We start from the raw sequence: 19578 nt of genomic DNA, 5'->3' as shown, positions 1-19578 counted from the left end.
AGTTCTTCTGCCTTTTTCACGGATAATTCAAAATGTTGTTTTTTTTTTTCATAAAATATTACTAACTACTAGACCTTTCCTCACACAACCATCTGGTTGGTTACTTACACAAGAAAAAGGCAGATGAATGCATTTGAGGTCACCTGTTAAACCCTGAAGTAGTTGCTAGGGATAAAGAGTGTCCAAACCTTTCCGGGATAAGAGTTCTACAAAGACACTCCTCTCTAAAAATGTAATACAAAACTCCCTAAAACATTAAGAAAACATAACAGGGCACCATAAGGCAGAGCAGATATAAAACAATTGGCACAATTGGAGTAGAGCTTTTGACACACAATGAGCTCTACTCATCCACCTGGAACATATTTGACATTTATCGCCAAACGGCTCCTGCAGCTCCAAAAATAGCAAACCTTACTCGCACACTTATTTCAAAGCCTTTGGCAATAACCAAATCATTAACTTTAACTTCAACAAAGGCACACTATAGCAAAAAGTCATTACAAAAGTCATGTGAGGGGTTTAACAGTTACCTTTAAAGTAGGAAAGCCCTGCTGAGTGCGGTCCTTCACTGACCCTCTGCTGCCTTCGGTCAGGTAGCGGGCTCGGTGCTGAGTCTCAGGCTGAACGAGGATCTTCAGCTCCTTCCCTTCACACTTCTGTGGGTATTGCATCAAAAGAGTTCCTCCTTTCTGTTTGGTTGTCTTAGGATCATCAGAGCTGCAACAAAGACCATTCAGATCACTTCTAATTTGAACATTTTATGACATTTTTATTTTAGATAACGGCAACTGGTATTGTGTGGGGAAAAAAGCAAAGAATGTGCAGGAACTTGCTTTAACAGATTCGTTAACACCACGCGATGCTCTGTGCAGTGCAGAGTTAAAAGGCCCTCCATCAGTCAAGCATATTCTATCTGCAGCCCTTAAAGCGTTCAGAGTAATCTGTTTATTTAATCTGCTCTGCTTATCCTAGGTCTTTGAGAGAGGCTCTGTGATTCACTGTGGCCGACCATTGTTTGTACTTCAGTATCCTGCCCCTCCCTCCCCTCTGATCTGACCGCTCTTCTTCACTCAACGTGTGGTGGGAAATTTAGAGCTGGAGAAGTTTGTTGAAGATTTCCATCTGTCGTGCGCTGGTCATTTCCTAATAATACCTATGCAGACAGTCAGGGTGAGTGCTGGATGATATTATCCAGAAGGACCTTTGAAATAATAACAGAATAAAGGGTGAGTACCTACCGGAGTGAACAACTACCAATGAGAGAATTTATAATGAGTAAAAAGTCAACTAAGTACTCAGTAAACAACTTCCCACAGTTAGTGGAGTCAATGTTTTCTTTGACCACTGACGGATAACAGATAACTGGAAAAACCTGAATGGAGAGACTTTCATACAGGGCAGGAGGCTTCACTGAATATATAACATTAAAAATATAAGAATTACAATTATTTTAACAGATCTGATTCAAATTAAGCACAAATGAAAGAATTCTTAGTAATTGGCAAAATAGAAAAAAAAACCCATTCACTATTTCTTAGAGCTCACTGTAGCGACTTTTCCACCATCATGGAACCGGTTTCATTCTGGTTTGGGCTCCTAATTTTGAACTGTTCTGATCATTTTGACCGAAATAAATTGGATAGCAACTCAAAAAAATAGTTTTTCTTGACCTGAAGTTTGTTTTCTACAGGTTGTTGTGCATCCCAACTGCAATGGGTCATGTCAAAACCGGTGGAAACAAAAGCTGCAGCGTAAGATGAAACCAATGTTTCAAGAATCTTGAACAGAGTCGGTTAAAGAACCAGACTAACTTCGTTGGAAAAGGGATATTTGATGCCTTAAATGTGCTTGTTTGGTTAGACCATCACTCAAATGTTTTGATGACTATATATTTGACAACAAAAAACTGCAAGAATCTGGAATCAGAGAAAGATTTGCAATTTTGCTTGAAAAATGACTGGATTATTGGATGGATTAATCAATCATTAGAACAGCTGCTAATTAGATTTGAAGCATGAGGTTTATCCCTCCAGTAGAGCCTCAGAGACTTTGACCTAGAAGCTTTAGAAATCTCCTTTAGAAATCTAACAAATTAATCTCAGTTTAAGTATTTCAACAAATGACTAATCTATCAAAGGGTTCCACAAACCTTCCTTTTGGTCCAGTTTTGCTGTCCGGGCCTAACTGTGACAGGACAAAGTGGGGACCTTTGGCACTATCTGCATCAAATACGTCCATGCTAGCCTCTCCTGCAGGCACAGATTTGGGACCTGGCCTCTGGCGAGGGGTACGTTTGCGGGACTTCCGTGGCACTTCTGTGTTGTCATTGTAAGAGATGCTGCTCATGAGACTGAAGTTGGAGAGTGAGTCATCCATCCAGATGCTGTTGCTCTGCTCTGAGTCCAGGGAAGCTTCATCCTGGCAGGACATAAGGCTGTCGTCGAGCAGGTCTTGTGGAGGTGGAGAGATGTTCAGTACAGTGCGGCGCTTCGATGGGGTCATCTGGTGATGTGGATCCTGGGGCGGTGCGCCTCTTCCTCCCCCACTGCTGCTGTTAGCATTACCACCTTCGGCTCCAACAACCTCTGGTACTGCTCTGCCACTCTTGTTGTCCTCTGGCTCAACATTGCTGCTATGAACTGGGATCTGGTCACTGGATGAAGTGCTGGAATGGATGGCAGAGCTGGAAGAGGTGGAAAAAGCACTGCGGAGGCCTTCCATGGTCATAGAAGAGGACATGGCATCTACAGTGCAAATAATTAGACAGTGAATAAAGGCATCCCAAGCAGTGTTGGCTAGCAGTCCCATTTAAGCAGCAAAAATTGTTTATGATTGTTTCTTTTTTGCTTTATTTTGTTTCTTTTTTTCTTTGACCAATTACATTTTCCCCCTTTTCACTGGATCTAGCATGTGTGTCTGTGGAGCTGATAATATCTGAAGAGTTGTAATAAAATGTACAGTATGTGAAGTGCAGTATGGGTGTGACTAGAAAGGGACCAAAGAAGAGATATGTGAGCAGTCCCCCCTTATCAAAAATCTTTAAAAGTGCTGAGTAAATTAGCTTACAACTAAATCGAATAACTGAGTGACTTTATCAATATTATTAGCGTTGTGTTCATGTTGAACAGGCAAAAATGTTGGAATGGAGAGGAAAGTTCAAACCAAAAATATGTAAAATATGATGCATGCCAATTATTGGAGCTTTAATTTTCCTTCATTTTTTTTTTTTTTGGCTACAAAAGTAATTTTGTTGGGACTGAACGTAGCCACAAAGACAAAATAAACAAGCTTCTGACCTATGAAGCAGAGAACTGCAGACCATTTTATATGCAGACACTCCCTGCTTCAGAGGGAACTTCCTGGAATATAAAAACGAGACAGCGAATGAGCAATAAGAGCTGAGCAGTAAAAAATGTATTCAGATTTTAGAAAAGTACTTATGACACAGGGTATTTTGTTTTGGCAGAAAATGTTGCTCCAGCATGCTGAAATAACACTGTAATTTCAAAAGCACTCAAATGGTTATAATGAACTAGATGAAGAGTGGGGGAAAGTCTGGTTAGGTTGCAGATCGTAAAAAAAGAGTTAGACTGCTGTTGACATTCTGGATTTGTTTGGTGACTCATTAGTTTGCAAAACACACAGTTGGAAACGAAAATAGGCACATAATGTATGGAGGTAATGTCATTTTGAGCAAGTATCAAAACACAAAGACATATGATCGCAGACCTAAAACATACAATAACATACACTGTCTGATTTCAAGTTCAGTTAAAGATGTTGAAACATTTAACCTATATAACTCACTACATGTGCACCATGAAATATTTTGAAACAGCAGTAACACTGCTGCAAATAAAAAAAAGAACCATCAAAACACAGTTCTGCTAATTCATAGTTCATTTTAGGCAGCTAGGAGGGTGGCTAGCAGTCACTTTTCAGAGGAAAGGTTTATATCTGTCAAATAATAACATCAAAGGGTCAAAGGAAACGGGAAGACATGTGACAGAAAGGTTTGCTGAGATTTGGAAGAACTAAATACGCTTCAAAACCTATATTTCCTTTGTTGTCTGTGAACCCTTAACTCATCTTGTTTTAAGCTTTCGCATTGTTGATTGTTGACATACAGCCAGACAAGCTCAATAGAGTACTGCAGAGAAGGAGTCCAAGCATCTGTAAAAAGGTGAGCATTTTTACATTTCCCATTCACTCAAAGTCTACGGGTTTTCTGAATGGGTTTTTGTTTAATGCCCTTAATACCCTAACTTTATAACTTTGACTATGACTGATTAATTTATATCAAAATGACACTGATGCAACTGCAGTGTAGTTCGTTTTGTATTTTAAAGCTTTTTAATTCTAATTCTGGGGATTTCATTTATGTCTCAATAATCCAAAATCCAGTCAAAAAATCCCATAACCAGTTGATGCTAACTTCTGGGTTAGTTTACAATAATACCTAATCCCTACAGCACTCTGGTGAAATGCAGAACTTTTTCCAATGACTAGTAAACATCTGTTTCAATTGAATACTGTGTAATCGTTACACATCGAACAAAACATCTGTGGTTCATCTAAAGTGAACCAAACAAAAGTTTTTTTTAAATTGTGAGTGATCCTTTTCTATCTGTCTATATTGCAGGTTAACAGTACATCTTAATTATCCGCTGTGAACAACAGCTCAACACTGGAAGTGCAATATGGTCAACAAGATGATTACAGCCACTCAAAGCTTCCTAATTCTCTAAAATAGTAAATAAAACTGTTAAAAACAACAAGTAAGTTGTGCAACACTGTGAAATAATAAGCTTTGTTGGGCTCTCTTATCATTACTGTGTACTTTAAACGGTTTAAACTATTAATCTATTCTATAATCTGTATCACAAAAAACAAAAAGTTTGGAAAAAGGCAGGGAGCTCTAAATACTATCTTAACCTGAAATACATGACCTACACTTTCCTGCAAGAGAGACCTCAACATAAGGAGATCACAAGAATCAACAATAATCCCCTCGACCAATTATTGAATGGTTTATCAGCGGTAACAGAGAGATGTTCAGTGTATTAACCTCCACCCACATAACTTCTTTATTAAGCAGTTAAACATTATATTTGTTTTTGGACTGATGTGTCAGGATCACAGAGCAGCAGGCTGGTGGTCTGATGTGCTTTCCTGCCACAAGCAGGTGTTTCTTTGCCTGCAGGTACAGGACTGTTATAAGATTTTTTGTTTGGGGGTGGGGCATTATCAGTCCAGCTCGCAGAGGAGAAATAAAGAATGGAGGAGTAGAATCCTACCTGAGGCTAGAGCCGCTGAAGGGGGAGGCCCTGCCTCTCCGCCGCTCTTCTGACTCATGACTTTTGAGTTGTGCTGATTGGAGGAAAGGAACTGTAGCTCTCTGGGAAGAAGGTCATACGCTGATTCTGTTGAGAGAGGAACACATAAAAAAAACTATAAGGTCAAATATTAACAGGACCTCGAAAGCTTTTGTTGGTAATATGAGAATCACGTGTCAGCTAACGGACCACTTTCTTCTAAAAATGAAACATAAAATTGAAATGGTTTCTTGATGTTTTGAGTCATGCTTTCCTCATACATAACAGTTCTCTATTCAATTAACTATCACAACTCTAGCACAGTTGTGAGAACATACCCACAAACTGATCAGCAACAAACCTGACAAATAACTAGGGAATAACCAATCTCATAAACGATAAGAGAATACCAACGGTACAGAGCTAAGCCTATGTGATCAATGTATGATAACTCCAGCCTCACTTAAGATGGCAAATGGGTTAACACCTCTCAAGTACTCTGCTGCCGGCAGCATGTAGGCAAGAATCATGCCACACTGTTTCTTGTCTTCAAGATGGTAGATGGTATGATTTAAAACACAATATGGCATTGAAGGCACAAGCTCCTAATCCAGCATGTTGGCAGCTATAACTTGAATTGTTGAATTGTTTACAACATGTCACCAAAGCAAGAGCCATGTCAAGTAATTCGTCCAATCAGCACAGCCATCCAGTTGGCTAAATTGGTTTGTGCACATCTGTGATTTAATGAGGTTATGTCAACATTTGCCAGTTAAAACAACAATAACTTCCTGCCACACGAGTTCTGGTTCAGTATTAGGGGCAGGAGAAAAAAATCATTCAACTTTTTCAAATGGTCTGGTGTTAAAAAAGCAAACTAAAAATCGCATAAATTGGCAATATCAAAAAATCGCAGTTTAAATCGAATTTGGTACCCAAAAAATCGTAAAAGAATCTAATCAGTAGAAAAGCATATTATCCCAGCCCTATTAAGTATTGTTCTCCTTTAGCACTGTAGGAATCATAATAGACAGTTTAAAATGACCAAAATCAATGCAGAAGGACCAGAGATATCGTACCTCCTCATCAACCCCTGGCACTCACATTACCCGCAAAGCAACTCAACCACCAACAGTTTAATCAGAGATTCAGGAGAGTTATGCTAGTAGTCTCAAGCAGAGAAGTTCCAGTTTTCTAAGCGTAGAGTTTTTTTTCACTTTCAAACTTGTAATCTTCAGACCCCCCAAACCAGACTCAAGTGACATATGTTGAGGCAATTCATTGGATTCTTGCAGCTCCAAACTGTAAGCTGACATTAAATCATCAAGCAGACTAATCAATAATAAAAAATACTGATTAGCCATGGGCCTTTTTGTGACATTTTTGTCCCTAGCAAACTAACCATGAACAAGAAAGTGGTTGATGGATTATGTGTGCCCTTTTTCAAGATTGTGAAATTCATTTCAGCTAAAATGTTGACACAGGGCTTTGAATACAGCTTGAGGGGGACCAAATAAAGTGGGGAACAAATTGATGAGACTAGTTAAGTAAAAACAAAACCTGCAGCATCCCAAATAAACATTAGATCTCATTACAAACAGGCAGCAGGGTCGTACAAAGCCTTTTTTTTTTCTCCTCTCTGTGCCTCCCTCAGGGCCAACAGGACACGGGGAGGGGAGAAAGCCTTGGGTCAACAGCATGACAACACTTTTACTAGCAGCCTGATTCATCATCCAAATATTATGGTATGAACTTAGAGCGGCCATTACAGTCGCCTGACTCTCTTCTCTGCCAACTGCCAGCTTTAATTACTTGCAGCTGAGTCCCAGGGTTTGGTGTGTATATCAGATACTTAACCCTCCCATTGTTACCACTCACTGTGTACAATAGACAAACCTGGGACATACTGAAACCAGCCCATGCCTCTTCATTCCCAAAGCCCTCCAGTCTCTTACAGCTCGCTGTAGAGGAGCAGGGAATGCTGGTTCCCAGAAAGGGAGCTTAAATCTGGACTCAGCAAACTCATATAACTTGCACTGAACCACACGTACACACAGGATTCTAGTGTGGTTTTACTGGTTATTTGCTAAGTTCTCAAAACAAAATCACAGACACACATGCATGCACATGCACACAAACAGCCCCCGACCACCTCCACAAAAACACTTTCTCTGCCCCTGCATTCACACTTAACTCTACAGACTTCTTGGGGCTCACTGGCTGACTGCACATGCAGCAACATGTGCTCTGAGTGAGCAACCCTTCCAGTAAACAGATTGCCAACCGCACAGACAGAAAATATGTACTCTTCTCTCAGAGCGGCAGTCTCGAATCACTGGTTGGACTGTTCAAAGTGTTTCCACACTTCCTTGACGTTTTTAAAGACAGTAAAAAAAACCCTGTCTTATTTCACCGAATATTTGTTTCCTCGTAAGCAGACAGAGTGCGATTCTTTATTCACATGTGACAAAAACACTGTTCCTTTCACACAGGAGAAGATCAGAAAAATGTAAAAGGTCAGCCTCGTTAGCTGGGAAATAAACTGACTCCCACACACCATGTGATGTTTTGATTTTAACTTTAGACCACAGACGTGTTGTGCAGACCACTGAGGAAAACCTTTCATTTTCTGTCCGTCTGTGATCATAATAACAGATTAGAAGCCTGACTGAATATGTTCACGCCACGCTCATGTGGTTTTGATCAGGTTTACTCATACTATTAATACATTGTGGATACCCTCATTAACTGCTTCACATATTTAGTTTGCACTCACATTCAATGTAAACAAAGAATAGCTGACAAAAACCACATACAACAAAACAAGTTTCACATCAGACTTCCTGCACACACTTAGACATTTTTGGAGCCAGAAGTCAAATATTTTTGCTTTTTATACCCTCACCATACCTTGTGGTATGTTTACATGGTACGTCGTGCAGCCTAAAGGTGAAAAAAGAAAGCACTCACCATGTGAATGGCAGGACTTACACTCCCATTCATTTCCCTCACATTCCTGCTGCTTGCTCTTACTAGCCCTGGCACCTGGGGCGTGGCACTGTTTTTTGGCTGAGTGACTGATTTAACTCCCCTTCTGTCCCCCTCCTCCTCTCCATCTACCTCCCTCCCTCTCTCTGTCTTGTTTACTGTGCACCCAGACCCCTTTCTGTACTTGCTCAACAGGTTTGTGGGATTTTCATGTGGAATCCTGTCAAGCAGAAATTAAGCAACAGAATAAGCTAGTTATGCTGACAAATCCAACCTACTTAGATATTATATTACTCAACTTGAGAAAGTACTGCTGAACAAAAAGTGATGCGGAAGACAAGATTAAGCTCACCTTGACAGAACATTTGGACAAAGAGAAGGAGAAGGCGCTGGCACCTGCAGCAAACCATGTACAACAACCCTGAAATGTTTACAGCCAAGCCTACATGAAGGCTGCCAGAGACTCCATAGCAACACAGATCAGGGGACAAGTCTTTAAAGCTTCTGCGTCTCGCGAGAGACAACTAGAAAATAAAACAGTATTATCCAAACTTGATAAAAAATTGATTGAGAATTTATTGTCACCACCCACACTTCAGGGATAATGCTACTACCCCAAACAATATCCTGTATAAAGCTCATGCTTAATCAATACGTAGCTAATGCATGATACTTCTGAATCAAATGCAACAATTAGTGTATGGTTTAACACTATTCTGGTAATAATTATAAATAATCAGTTACAAATTGTGTTTTTCTGCCAGATGTTACTGATTACACAACACTTTCTGGAAAATAAATGGCACTAAACCAAAGCTGACTTTGTGTCGCCATTGTCATGCTACTGTTTTTAATCTTACATATTCAAAGAGACACATTACCCCAATGGTTTGCAAACTTTTTGCAAAACATTTGTTTTTCACTTACTTACAAAACAAAGGCACTGGCTAACCATATCAAGATACTTATAACAGGAAGTGGTGGTGTTCATACCTATTTTGTCCACAGGGGCTGCAAATATCAACAAAACAAGATTCCTTGTTGCTGCTCTAAGTGACACAAACTTGAGCTTGTCTGACTTATTGAGCTGAATATCATATCATGCGCTGCAACTAATAATTATTTAGATTTATCTGCCACTTATTTACACGATTAATCTATTGATATTTTAGTCTCTGAAATGCCATTTTTTTTTTAAATGCTCATAGTAAATGCCCAAAGTAATGTCAACAAATTGTTTATTTTATCCAAAACCCAATAGACTCTTAATTTACATCATAAATGAGAAAGAAAAAGCAAATCAAACCGTACAAGATTCACTTCAGGACAATTGTGTAAGACTGCACTATCTCAAGCCAGGTGAACCTAATAAACATGCAAATGAGTGCACATTTACAAGCTGGAGGAACTTGTCAAAGAAGCATTCTTACAATGAAAATGGCGTGACAACACAATGTGATCGTATGAGCAAGTAAAACATCCAGTGGGTGTTACTTCTGCTGTTGTAAACATCTGTTCAGTGACAGGCAGCAGATTGGAAAGGCCACATGCAAGATAAACCAAGACGTGTTACATCAGTGACAAACAATTTGTTTATCGTCGTAGGCCTATTGCAGCTAGTTTGATCACATGTGAAATAATGCATGGCCTGTCTGAAATGCTACCAAGACATGGGGGCTCTATTTGATGCTTTAATGTTCATACATTAATGATATATAAACCAAAATGTACCTTGCATCATTGCTTTACAACATGAATTTTGAAACCTTATTTCAAAGTACTTGCTGTTAAACAGTCAACATCTGTTGTGAGATTTCATCTTCATCTTCATAGTGACATGTTATGAGTTGTATTCCAATCAGATTATCTGGGTTAGAGCAATGAGGGTTTTTATATGATTTAACTGTGATCAATACAGAGCTCTTTATACACCTTAAAGCAGCTATAAGGAACTTTCATTTGTGGTTGATTCTGCGACCCCTGTGGACAAAGGCGGCATGAGGAAATGTTGTGAATCTTTATCTTCCTAGCATGAGCATTCATTTGGAACATATTTTTTAAATTTTATTTTTCTTTATTCTACAGCTATTTGCTAGATGCATAGCGGTCAGGTGATAAATCTTCTTGTTACCTTTCATAAATCTTGGCTACATTTAAACCTTTACATTTTAGTAAAAGTTATTCTGTTGAGAAAGCTTGAGTTAACAATGGGGAATCTCTCCCGATGACAGGCATTAAGAATAGACACAATTATTACACAGAAAATAGTCAAGTGATCTGCAGGACACAGTCTTTAATCTGAGTTGCAAAGCTAGCAGTAGCTGTCTGTTTCATATCAAGACACAACATATTGAAACGTGTGATTTAGTGGATTAGATAGCTGTTCTGTGGCTGTGGCCAGTATTACTTCTGTTGCACGTCCCGCTACATTGTTAATTGCCGTCTTACAAACCATTAATGTTTGTGCATATTCCCGGGGTAAGGAGGACCCTAAAGTGTGCAATTTCATGTTCCAACATTTAACGTTACATCTGGACCGCAAAGATTTAACGATAGGCCATACTTTCTAATGCTTATCTCCAGAGTAATGCATGGAAGGTATTTCATGTATTGAAGAATTACTTTATGAAAGACATTTCTTACTCTACCTTGAAAAACATGTTATTAACTACAGTCTAATTAAAGTCTGTCGTGCATGTATGGCTGCTGCATATCTAACGTTAATGTACACTAAACACCAAAGTCTGTATCAATTTGTTTACTCTTTGTTATCAGGAATCAATCACATGCACACAGACATTTTCAGCAGAAGTGGCCTTCAAATGATGATTGCTGACTTAGCAATCATCATTTGATCAGTTGGCCTCAACAAACACATACAAAAATTGCCTCCTAACATTTTATCAGCTACAACAAGAATACAGGTCACACAACTTTCGTTTTGACTGCAGACGCTGTCGATAATCCAAGAGATTAACACCAGACATGATGACTCAAATATGTTGAAATAAAGGTCTTACAGTGGTTGCCCGAAAGCCTACTGCACAATGGCACCCACTGTGACTGGACATTACATTTAAACAGTTGATGCATTCAGGAAGGAGCATGACAACATCGCTGTTTTTGATAAAATGTTGGTCTGATGAAGAAACATAGGAGGATTACCACACTTAAGCAGAGAGGACATGTGAAATCAGTCATTGTGCCAGTCTGATCCTTTTGTACCAATGAACATTGGTCGTAACATTTGAACGTTTACAGCAACAGCAACCTCTGAAAACAAGTCAGAAGATGGAGTGGAGGAGAATTTCTAGCCGTTAATTAAATAATCACAGGTGAATTTTATGAAATCTCTAAAATGATTACATTTTCAGACCTCTTTCTAGACTTGACAGCTGCCTGACAGCAGAAAAGGCTGCTTAGGCTGGTGACATCTTACAGGAACACTAAAAGGTGCAGTGGGTAGAAGTAAGGGGAATTTAGCAGCGGGAATACATGGTTTTCATGAGTGTATAATCACCTTAAACTAAGAATCACTATGTTTTTACAGTTGCCAGGACAAACCATGTTCTTTTGCATTTTTAGTGGCTACCAGAGAGACAAGGGGTGTTGAGATGGTTGCAATCATCTGCAACCACACTGTTAAATGTCAATATTTCTACCTTTGGCCCTTCTCTGGCTTTAACCACGTGTGCTAAACTTCCAGTAAAGGCTGCTTAAGACAGTGGTAATTTTACAAGAATACTCACAGAATCTACTAGATTAAAAAATGGTCACAATATTAAATTATATTCCCTGACCTGACCTTTTCTTATGTAGCCTACAATCAAAAAGGTATGGAAAGATATATTTTAGGCCAAAAGCAAGTTAGGTGTTCAAGTATGTTGGAAAATAAGTCAAAATAAATCACATCATAACTTTAATTTTCACTGAAAAAAATAAAGTAATCATGACATGATGTTACATTAGTTAGGGTCCCTACCAAACAAATATGTTTGGTATATTTATAATATAATATGTTAATATTTGTCTGCAAGGGCATCTCTGCAGCACTTCATTATAATGCGGTTTTTAAAACACATTTATCAAAACAAAGGTGGCTTGTGTGATTTGGATAATGCACTTGGCCATATCACACATTTTGATAATGATATGGTTATTTGTGTAACGCTAGTGGATCCATAGATATTTCATAAAAAGTGTTTTAGGTCAATGAAAAATGAAGACTGGTAGAAGTAGTTGTTCTCACTTATGTCAGAAATGTAAAGATTTACGATTTTAGCAATAACTCCCAGCATCCCAATAATCTTTGAGTCTCACAATCGTAGGTGAAAGTTAAGGTCAGCGAGTCTTTACATCAGGCTTAATCATTTGTGTCACCCCAGGCTAAGAGTTTGTGGCATGTAGCTCTTTCAGTCCAGCTAATCCCTGAAGTGATCAGGAATGACCTCCCGGCATCAGTGTACATGACTTGCTTTCAATGAACAACCAACACTATCCTAACTTTACAAAGCAGCACACTGAGGCTCCTGTGAGGGCCAAACCGTCAAGCTCACAGCCACAGTGCTGCAACAAATTTAGTGTTAGTGTGCATAAATTGGAAGTGGAAACAAGTTGGGAAAAAAACAGTCAAAATCTGGTTCAGATAATCCTCTACAGCACATTTACCTTTGGCTCTGTGTTTACCCGTCGACTCCAAAGACAAGACAGACACTGAGCTTAACATGAAAGCGTGACTTCAGAAAGCAGTGGAATTCTAACTATTTACAGAGGACTACACACACACACACACACACACACACACACAAGTTCATACACACATACTCGCCCAAAAATGCCACGCTTTACTAGAACGAAAAAACGAAAAGAAAATTGTTTCTGAATCAGAGGGAACAACACACACACACACACACACACACACACACACACACACACACACACACACACACACACACACACACACACACACACATTAACATTAACAACCTACAGTATAATAGAACAACTTGGTGAGCCAATACAGGAATTTCTGTCTGTCTCACAGGAAAATTGTGCTGAGGCAACAGGAAGGGCTTTGGCAATAACGCACGAAAACACTACACAATATGACATCACCAAGCTGCCATGCTAACCACATTTAGGCTGAACCCGGAAAGGAATAATTACAAAACTGTTTTGTTTTTATGTCTTTACAGTAAATAGTAAGCTGCAGCCAGCAGCTTGTTAGTTTAGCTCAGCGCAAGAGCTGGAAAAACTGGGAAACAGCTCACATGGCTCTGACCAGATTTAATAAAATCTACCAACCAGCATCTCACAAACCCACTTATTTCATGTTTTATCTTGTTTGTTAAATCTGTACAAACAAAATAGTTTTCATCAGTCTTCTCGTAAACACAATCTACATCGTTTTAGCTATGACAATGCAATGTTTGCATGTGCAATAGTCACACCACAGGAAGTGCAATGTCATGAAAGGCAAGCTTGGCCATTTTATGGTAGCAGTTATGACACAGTCAAGGCGTTTACGGCTAGCCACTAGACTAAAAACGTGGCACAACTAGTCTGCAGATTAACTCCATACCCAATGTGTTATAATCCACAAAAGTTAGACACAATTTGAGCTGAGATTAATATACACCTATTTTTTCTCTAACGGGACCTGGGAGGGTAATCAAGTGACATCCAAGTGAGTCACATGACCCTCAATGTTTACATTAACTTAAAGGTTAAATGCAGAACTTTTTAAGATTTTTTTTGGCATAGACACCTTTATTAAGCAGTAGACAGATAGGAAAAATGTGGGAGAGAGAGGGGGATGTGACATGCAGCAAAGGACCTCCAGCCGGAACTGAACCGGGGTCGGCTGCGTTTATGGCATGCGCTCTAACCACTGGACCACCTGCGCACCACTTTTTAAGTTTTTAATCAGCACTGGGACAGGGAGCAGGGTTCTCCCCAGAAATGTTTTGTGTAGCGGCGCAGCGTCTGTCCGGGGGGGGGGAACGGAAGGACTGATGCTCGTCACTGTCACGCGCGGAGTATAGCGGCGCTGACCTAGTGGTATAGCGGCGCAGCGCCGCTGTTCCACCGTCTGGGGAACAGCGCCGTGAATGAAATCTTTTTCAAACAAGTCAAACTATTCCTTTTAAAAACACAGACAGATCACCGGAATATTACACAATGAAAAATGTTCATTTAACAAAAGGGGAAAAGGTTCATGAAATATATTGGTCAGTGTCCTGGGATGGCTCTGTGACAATAACTCGGAGAATTACAATAAAAATCTTTGAACAGATGTTTGAGGTAAAAGTTTAAAGACTCTAGTTCATCTTGGTTTGCACAGTGCATCTACACACAGTGCACAGTCCTTGTACAATCACAGTGAACAGGATTTAAAAATAGTCTGTGGCACAGAAGTCAACGTTTGGAGACCTTGCTGAGTGATTCTTGATGGAAGCTGTTGACTCTTTGATAAAAAAGTGGGAATAAATAGATAAATTATCTGGCATTGGGTCAATATTTAGTGTACACTGGGAGAGTCTGGTTGAGTCTTGGGGCACTGAGCAATTCAGAATAGAACAGTAGAGTGTAAGAATGTACAACTGAGAAACCTAACGCCGGACACTTTGGTAAACTGAGAAGCCATTTCAAAACAATCACAGCCTTAAACAAAAAGGCAGCATGTCTGCTCAGCCCTGCCTGAACCCTAACCTGCTCCTTTATGCCTTTTACACACTGCAATCGTTCAGTCACCATATTTTCTGACAATGTTTTTCTCAGGCTTACCACCTTCCAGAGGCAAACTGAGGTGTAGGCTTACATATTATATCACTTACATAAGAAGATTTGGTGTTCAGTCTAATTAACAATTTGGAATGGCTTCTGATTAGTCAGGCAAAACCACAGCAGACTGAGAAAAGTGTGGTCAATAAACAGCAAACACCTCTACCACAAGAACGTATAAACTTGTTGTTGCCTTTGCCTTTGTTGTTTGTTGTGTAAGGCACCAGATTTGGTTCAGATTCCTGATAACTTTAGTAAAAATGTATATCACACAGCTCCTGTTGAGGTACTATTAGTGCTCAAAATACCAACAATCCAGGAAAAAAAATGTTTTTAAGAGCAGCTGAATCATAATCAGTTTTCTTTTTTTCTATAAGCGAGCAGCCTTTGATCCAAAACACACAAAAAAAACGCTTTAATCAACAGCATCCTCACTACTAAAACAGGATTTATGTCAGAATACACACTGAAGCATGGGGAGATAAAAAGATTTGAGATCTCTATTCGAGCAGGTTGTGGCTTGCTGAGACAGTGAGATATGAACGTTGTAATTTCTGCTGATGACGTCCTTTCACTCATCTAAAAAACGCCTTCCTTGCCAAAATCTGATACAAGAAGGAGTGGCAACAAGAAGAGAGAGGATAAAAAAAATAGTACTGACACAATATAATGCCGTTGACGCTGATTATGGGAATATGAATAACAATTAAAAAGAACTTTAACGACTATTTGCTGAAGCAGTAGCAGTTATGGTACACTTTAATGACGAAAAGTAAATAAAGTAAAAAGTAATACTGGCAACAGAAATGGAAAAAGGGATATATATGACGACAATCATCTACACAAATGTATTAAAGCTAGATCAGAGACGGTTCACCTTGACTTGCCTCGACTTGTCCTGGGGCAAGTTATTCCAATGTGAGTGGGGGCTAGAAGCGAACATGAACTTTGTTTTAAAATTAAACAAGGAGAGGGCGACTTCACACAAAGTTAAAAGGACCATAATGTAGTCAGGAACTTAGCAGACCTTGGTTTCATAAAACTAAAAAAAAAATGCAGATTGCAGCCATGTTACTAGAATTTAATCTAACTTTTAATCAATGTATATTATTAATCCTCATCCAACATATATATACGTTTTTCGTAATGGTTTCCATGCATTATAATCTTATAATCTTATTATAACATTCTTGTTTATCTAACATACTAAGATCTAGTTTCAGAGCTCTGTGTATTACGTGGCAGGGGGTTTATTAATTAGGTAGAAAAAAAAAACACCACACTCAACAAATGATATAAGGAGAACTGGGCTGTATACAACATAATTCAAAACATAGAGAAAGGGCTTTGCACATGCAGATCAATTCGATTCTTCCTTTTTGGTTGTAAGTGTCTAAATTCAGACAGTTTCTGCTGTGCTTTCTTCAGTGCACACTAGTACTTCAGTTTAATGATCCTTTTCAACTCATTACTAAGAAAAGCACAAGTGGCTACCTGTAGTACTCATACAGGTAGCCACTTGTGTGAGGAAAGGCTGACTACTGTAGTCATGTCTTCCTCAAATACTGTATAATCTTTAGGTTGAGTGTGAAAAAAAAATACAGAGCAGGTTTGTTGTGTAAGATTTTCTTCATTTAAATGATTCCGTTGGGATTTGTTTTTGTTTGAAGTGGGGGTTTTGTGATATTGCGATCTACACAATAGTAACAATAAACGTGATATTAAAAAATATAATATAGATATTGTAGCACACATGTGATCATATCATGAGAGGGGTCCAGTGAAGGTTTTTGTACACTTATTTGTACAGTTATGGTTAGGCTCTCTCTCCAGCTTCCTACAGTTCTATTTACATGGCATTTTCTTGCCAATGAAACAGACAGAACACACAGTAAATAAAGTTAAAGATAGATTTGATTGCTTGTTCAAATTTGCATAGTTATTGAGATAATCATTATCGTGAATTTGTTTGGCCACAATAATCGTGTCGTGAAAGACTGACATCGTGACAGCCCTGGTTTGAAGAAATATGAGGCAGTCCAAGTCAATATCGGTGCAGTTTATGTGTTGCTCTCAGCTGTTAATCTTGCTGGATCCTGAATCAGACATAGACCAGGACCAGTTTATCATTTAGGTAATTTCATGTTTTCTTTATCTGTTCTTTTAACTCCTAAGTCCTATTTTTGCATCAAACATAAATCATGTCAGTGGTTAAACAATTTTCTGAAGGGAAACTTTTAACAACTAAGCATTATTAGGGCAGTTGACTATCAATTAAAGACATTGATTGTAATGTGCATCCTTTTATCAACATTAACAGCAGATGACATAAAATAATGTTGGTTGATGCTACTTGCTTTGCATATGTTAAGAAGATATATTGACACATGACATCTAGAAGCTACACTTCTGTAAGACAATAGTTCTGTGTGTGGGTAAACAAGACAGCTGATAAGAGCCCACCTCAATACCGGCTTCTGTTTCTAAACAACATAGCAGCATCTTGATAATGGTTATCACCTTACAAGTCAACAAAGAAAAGACGCTGTAGGTACTGTAGGTTCTACATCTGCTTTCACCTGAAACAATTTCTTTTCTACAATTATCTTCCATCCTTCATCGTGCCTCTGCCTTAACAGGCATCAGTCTTAATGCCCAAACCCTTTACTGTCACTTCAGTAAAGAAAGCGGGAAGGTCTACCAACAAAGACAGGATACAGGGGGAAATCGGCAGGTCCGGAGATTCAATTCATTCCAAGCCTGCCAGTCTGCCGAGGAAGCAGCAGATGACTCAGAAAAAAGAAATGAAAACACAGGATATTGAGATACCACGAATGTTAGGCTGTAGGATGGCTCTTTGACAGCAGGTCTAAAGGTCATGAAATACCTCTCGATATGAAACTTTATAAGGCAATCTTGTGATCTGACGGGTTTTTATAAAAGGCGGAACAGAGTCAACAATGACTGATTAGCTGTCAACTTTGATTCTTCTATACCCCTCAATGACATCTAACTGAATATCTTTGGGATGTGGACAAATCAAGACATTCGAGGATGTCATCTTGGACTATGGGAACTAACCAAACCAACAGTGTTGTATTAGCTTTATGGTGGCTGTAACCAGCCATGTTAAAAGACAAAAAACACCTGAGGGAATTATCCATTTCATCATTTTTCGCAATCCTTAACCATGGTCTGAGAGTGGACCCTGAGATAACTCAGATGCTTTTTGCACCCACATTGTTGACTTAGGTTGATCCTAAGCCCAGGGCTATACGATTTACAATGCACTCCGACTAGCCCTGGATTAAATGTCCTATGGAACATGCAACTAGATCTTAGTCTGACATTTGACTACTTTGATAACCTCGCAAACACTAGGCTAACCCTGCTCTGGAGCAGCTAGCCCAGCTTTAGCTAGGCTAAAGTACCTGGTACTAAGACGGTGCTAAGAATGCTTATAGTCCCGAACTAAGTGAAGTGTGAAAGACCCATTTGTCAGGTGTGATCCTTCCTGGTCCAAAATGTTCAATCTATCTTTAGTTTTATAGTGCAAATTAACAGCAAAGACATCCCAAGATACTTAACAAAGTAAGCAGGTCTAGACCATAGGCTACTTGTTGATTCATTTAGAGCTCAGAGCAGAACCGGACTCAATGGACAAATAAATCTATGGAATTGTTTCCGCCAAATCCTAAAGCTTCGTTTCAGCCCAATTACTTTCAGTATAGTACTCTTTGAACTGGTATGTAACTCATGGTTACCTTACCTACACACAAGACATGCTTTGCTTTTCCACTGTGGGCAGTATTCTTAAATGTAGGTAAGATTGTATTTGCGTGCTTCACTTTTCCAGCAGTACACAACAGGTACCACCCAGAAAGGCCTTTAAATCATAATCATAACTTTCCTAATGTGTAAAAACTGAACTGAACTAAACCAAACTGCTTAGCAGAAACAAGGCTTTGACGGACCTGAGGAGAATCCAACCCAGACCCAATCACCAACTGCAGCCAGAAGTGGAGAAAATGCATACCTTGAGATCAGCAGCTATTAGTCGGTTAATTGATTAGTTGTCTGAATGACACATAGAATTAATCTGATCTAATGCCCATGTCAGAAGACTGACATCATTTGTCTGTACCTTCAGAAACATCACAAATCACTGTTGAAAAGGTCATCGGTATATGATCTCACAAAGCTTTGGTTAAGGTTTTGGTTAGGTGTAGGCACAAAACCACGTAGTCAGGTTTGCAAAAAGATCATTGTTTGGTTAACATGACTATTCCATCAAAGTTAGGGGACCTGTGTGGTCATGGCGTGAACAATAAACATATGGTTATGGTTAGGGAATGATCTTGGTCACACAAACAAAGCCAACTGTCGGTTTGGAATGGGAAAAGTGCAGTGGTCCCCTGAGACAAAGTCTGATGTTTTGTTGACTCATCTATTCATCAAATGCTTCACTGCCAACTGTAATTGCAACAGT

At 39.1% G+C, this 19578-nt stretch overlaps 1 protein-coding gene across 6 annotated transcripts in view; it reads right to left on the bottom strand.

Moving 5' to 3' along the window:
* nfat5b (nuclear factor of activated T cells 5b) overlaps positions 1-19578 on the bottom strand; it is a 38179-nt gene that overhangs the window by 12642 nt on the left and 5959 nt on the right. For 4 of the 6 annotated variants that reach the window (XM_030414646.1, XM_030414647.1, XM_030414648.1 and 1 more), the window contains exons 2-4: positions 5301-5426; positions 2153-2747; positions 534-720 (exon numbers count right to left, since the gene is read on the bottom strand). In XM_030414646.1, the coding sequence (XP_030270506.1) occupies positions 534-720; positions 2153-2747; positions 5301-5426 (908 nt within the window). Of the gene's footprint in view, positions 1-533; positions 721-2152; positions 2748-3299; positions 3363-5300; positions 5427-8288; positions 8344-19578 lie in introns of those variants that run through there. The other 2 variants (XM_030414650.1, XM_030414651.1) reach the window with 2 other exon arrangements.

Source organism: Sparus aurata, chromosome 4 (assembly GCF_900880675.1).
Source record: "Sparus aurata chromosome 4, fSpaAur1.1, whole genome shotgun sequence".
NCBI lineage: Eukaryota > Metazoa > Chordata > Actinopteri > Spariformes > Sparidae > Sparus > Sparus aurata.
The sequence above is the reverse complement of the archived record's forward strand: the minus strand, read 5'-3'. Positions and strand labels throughout refer to the sequence as shown.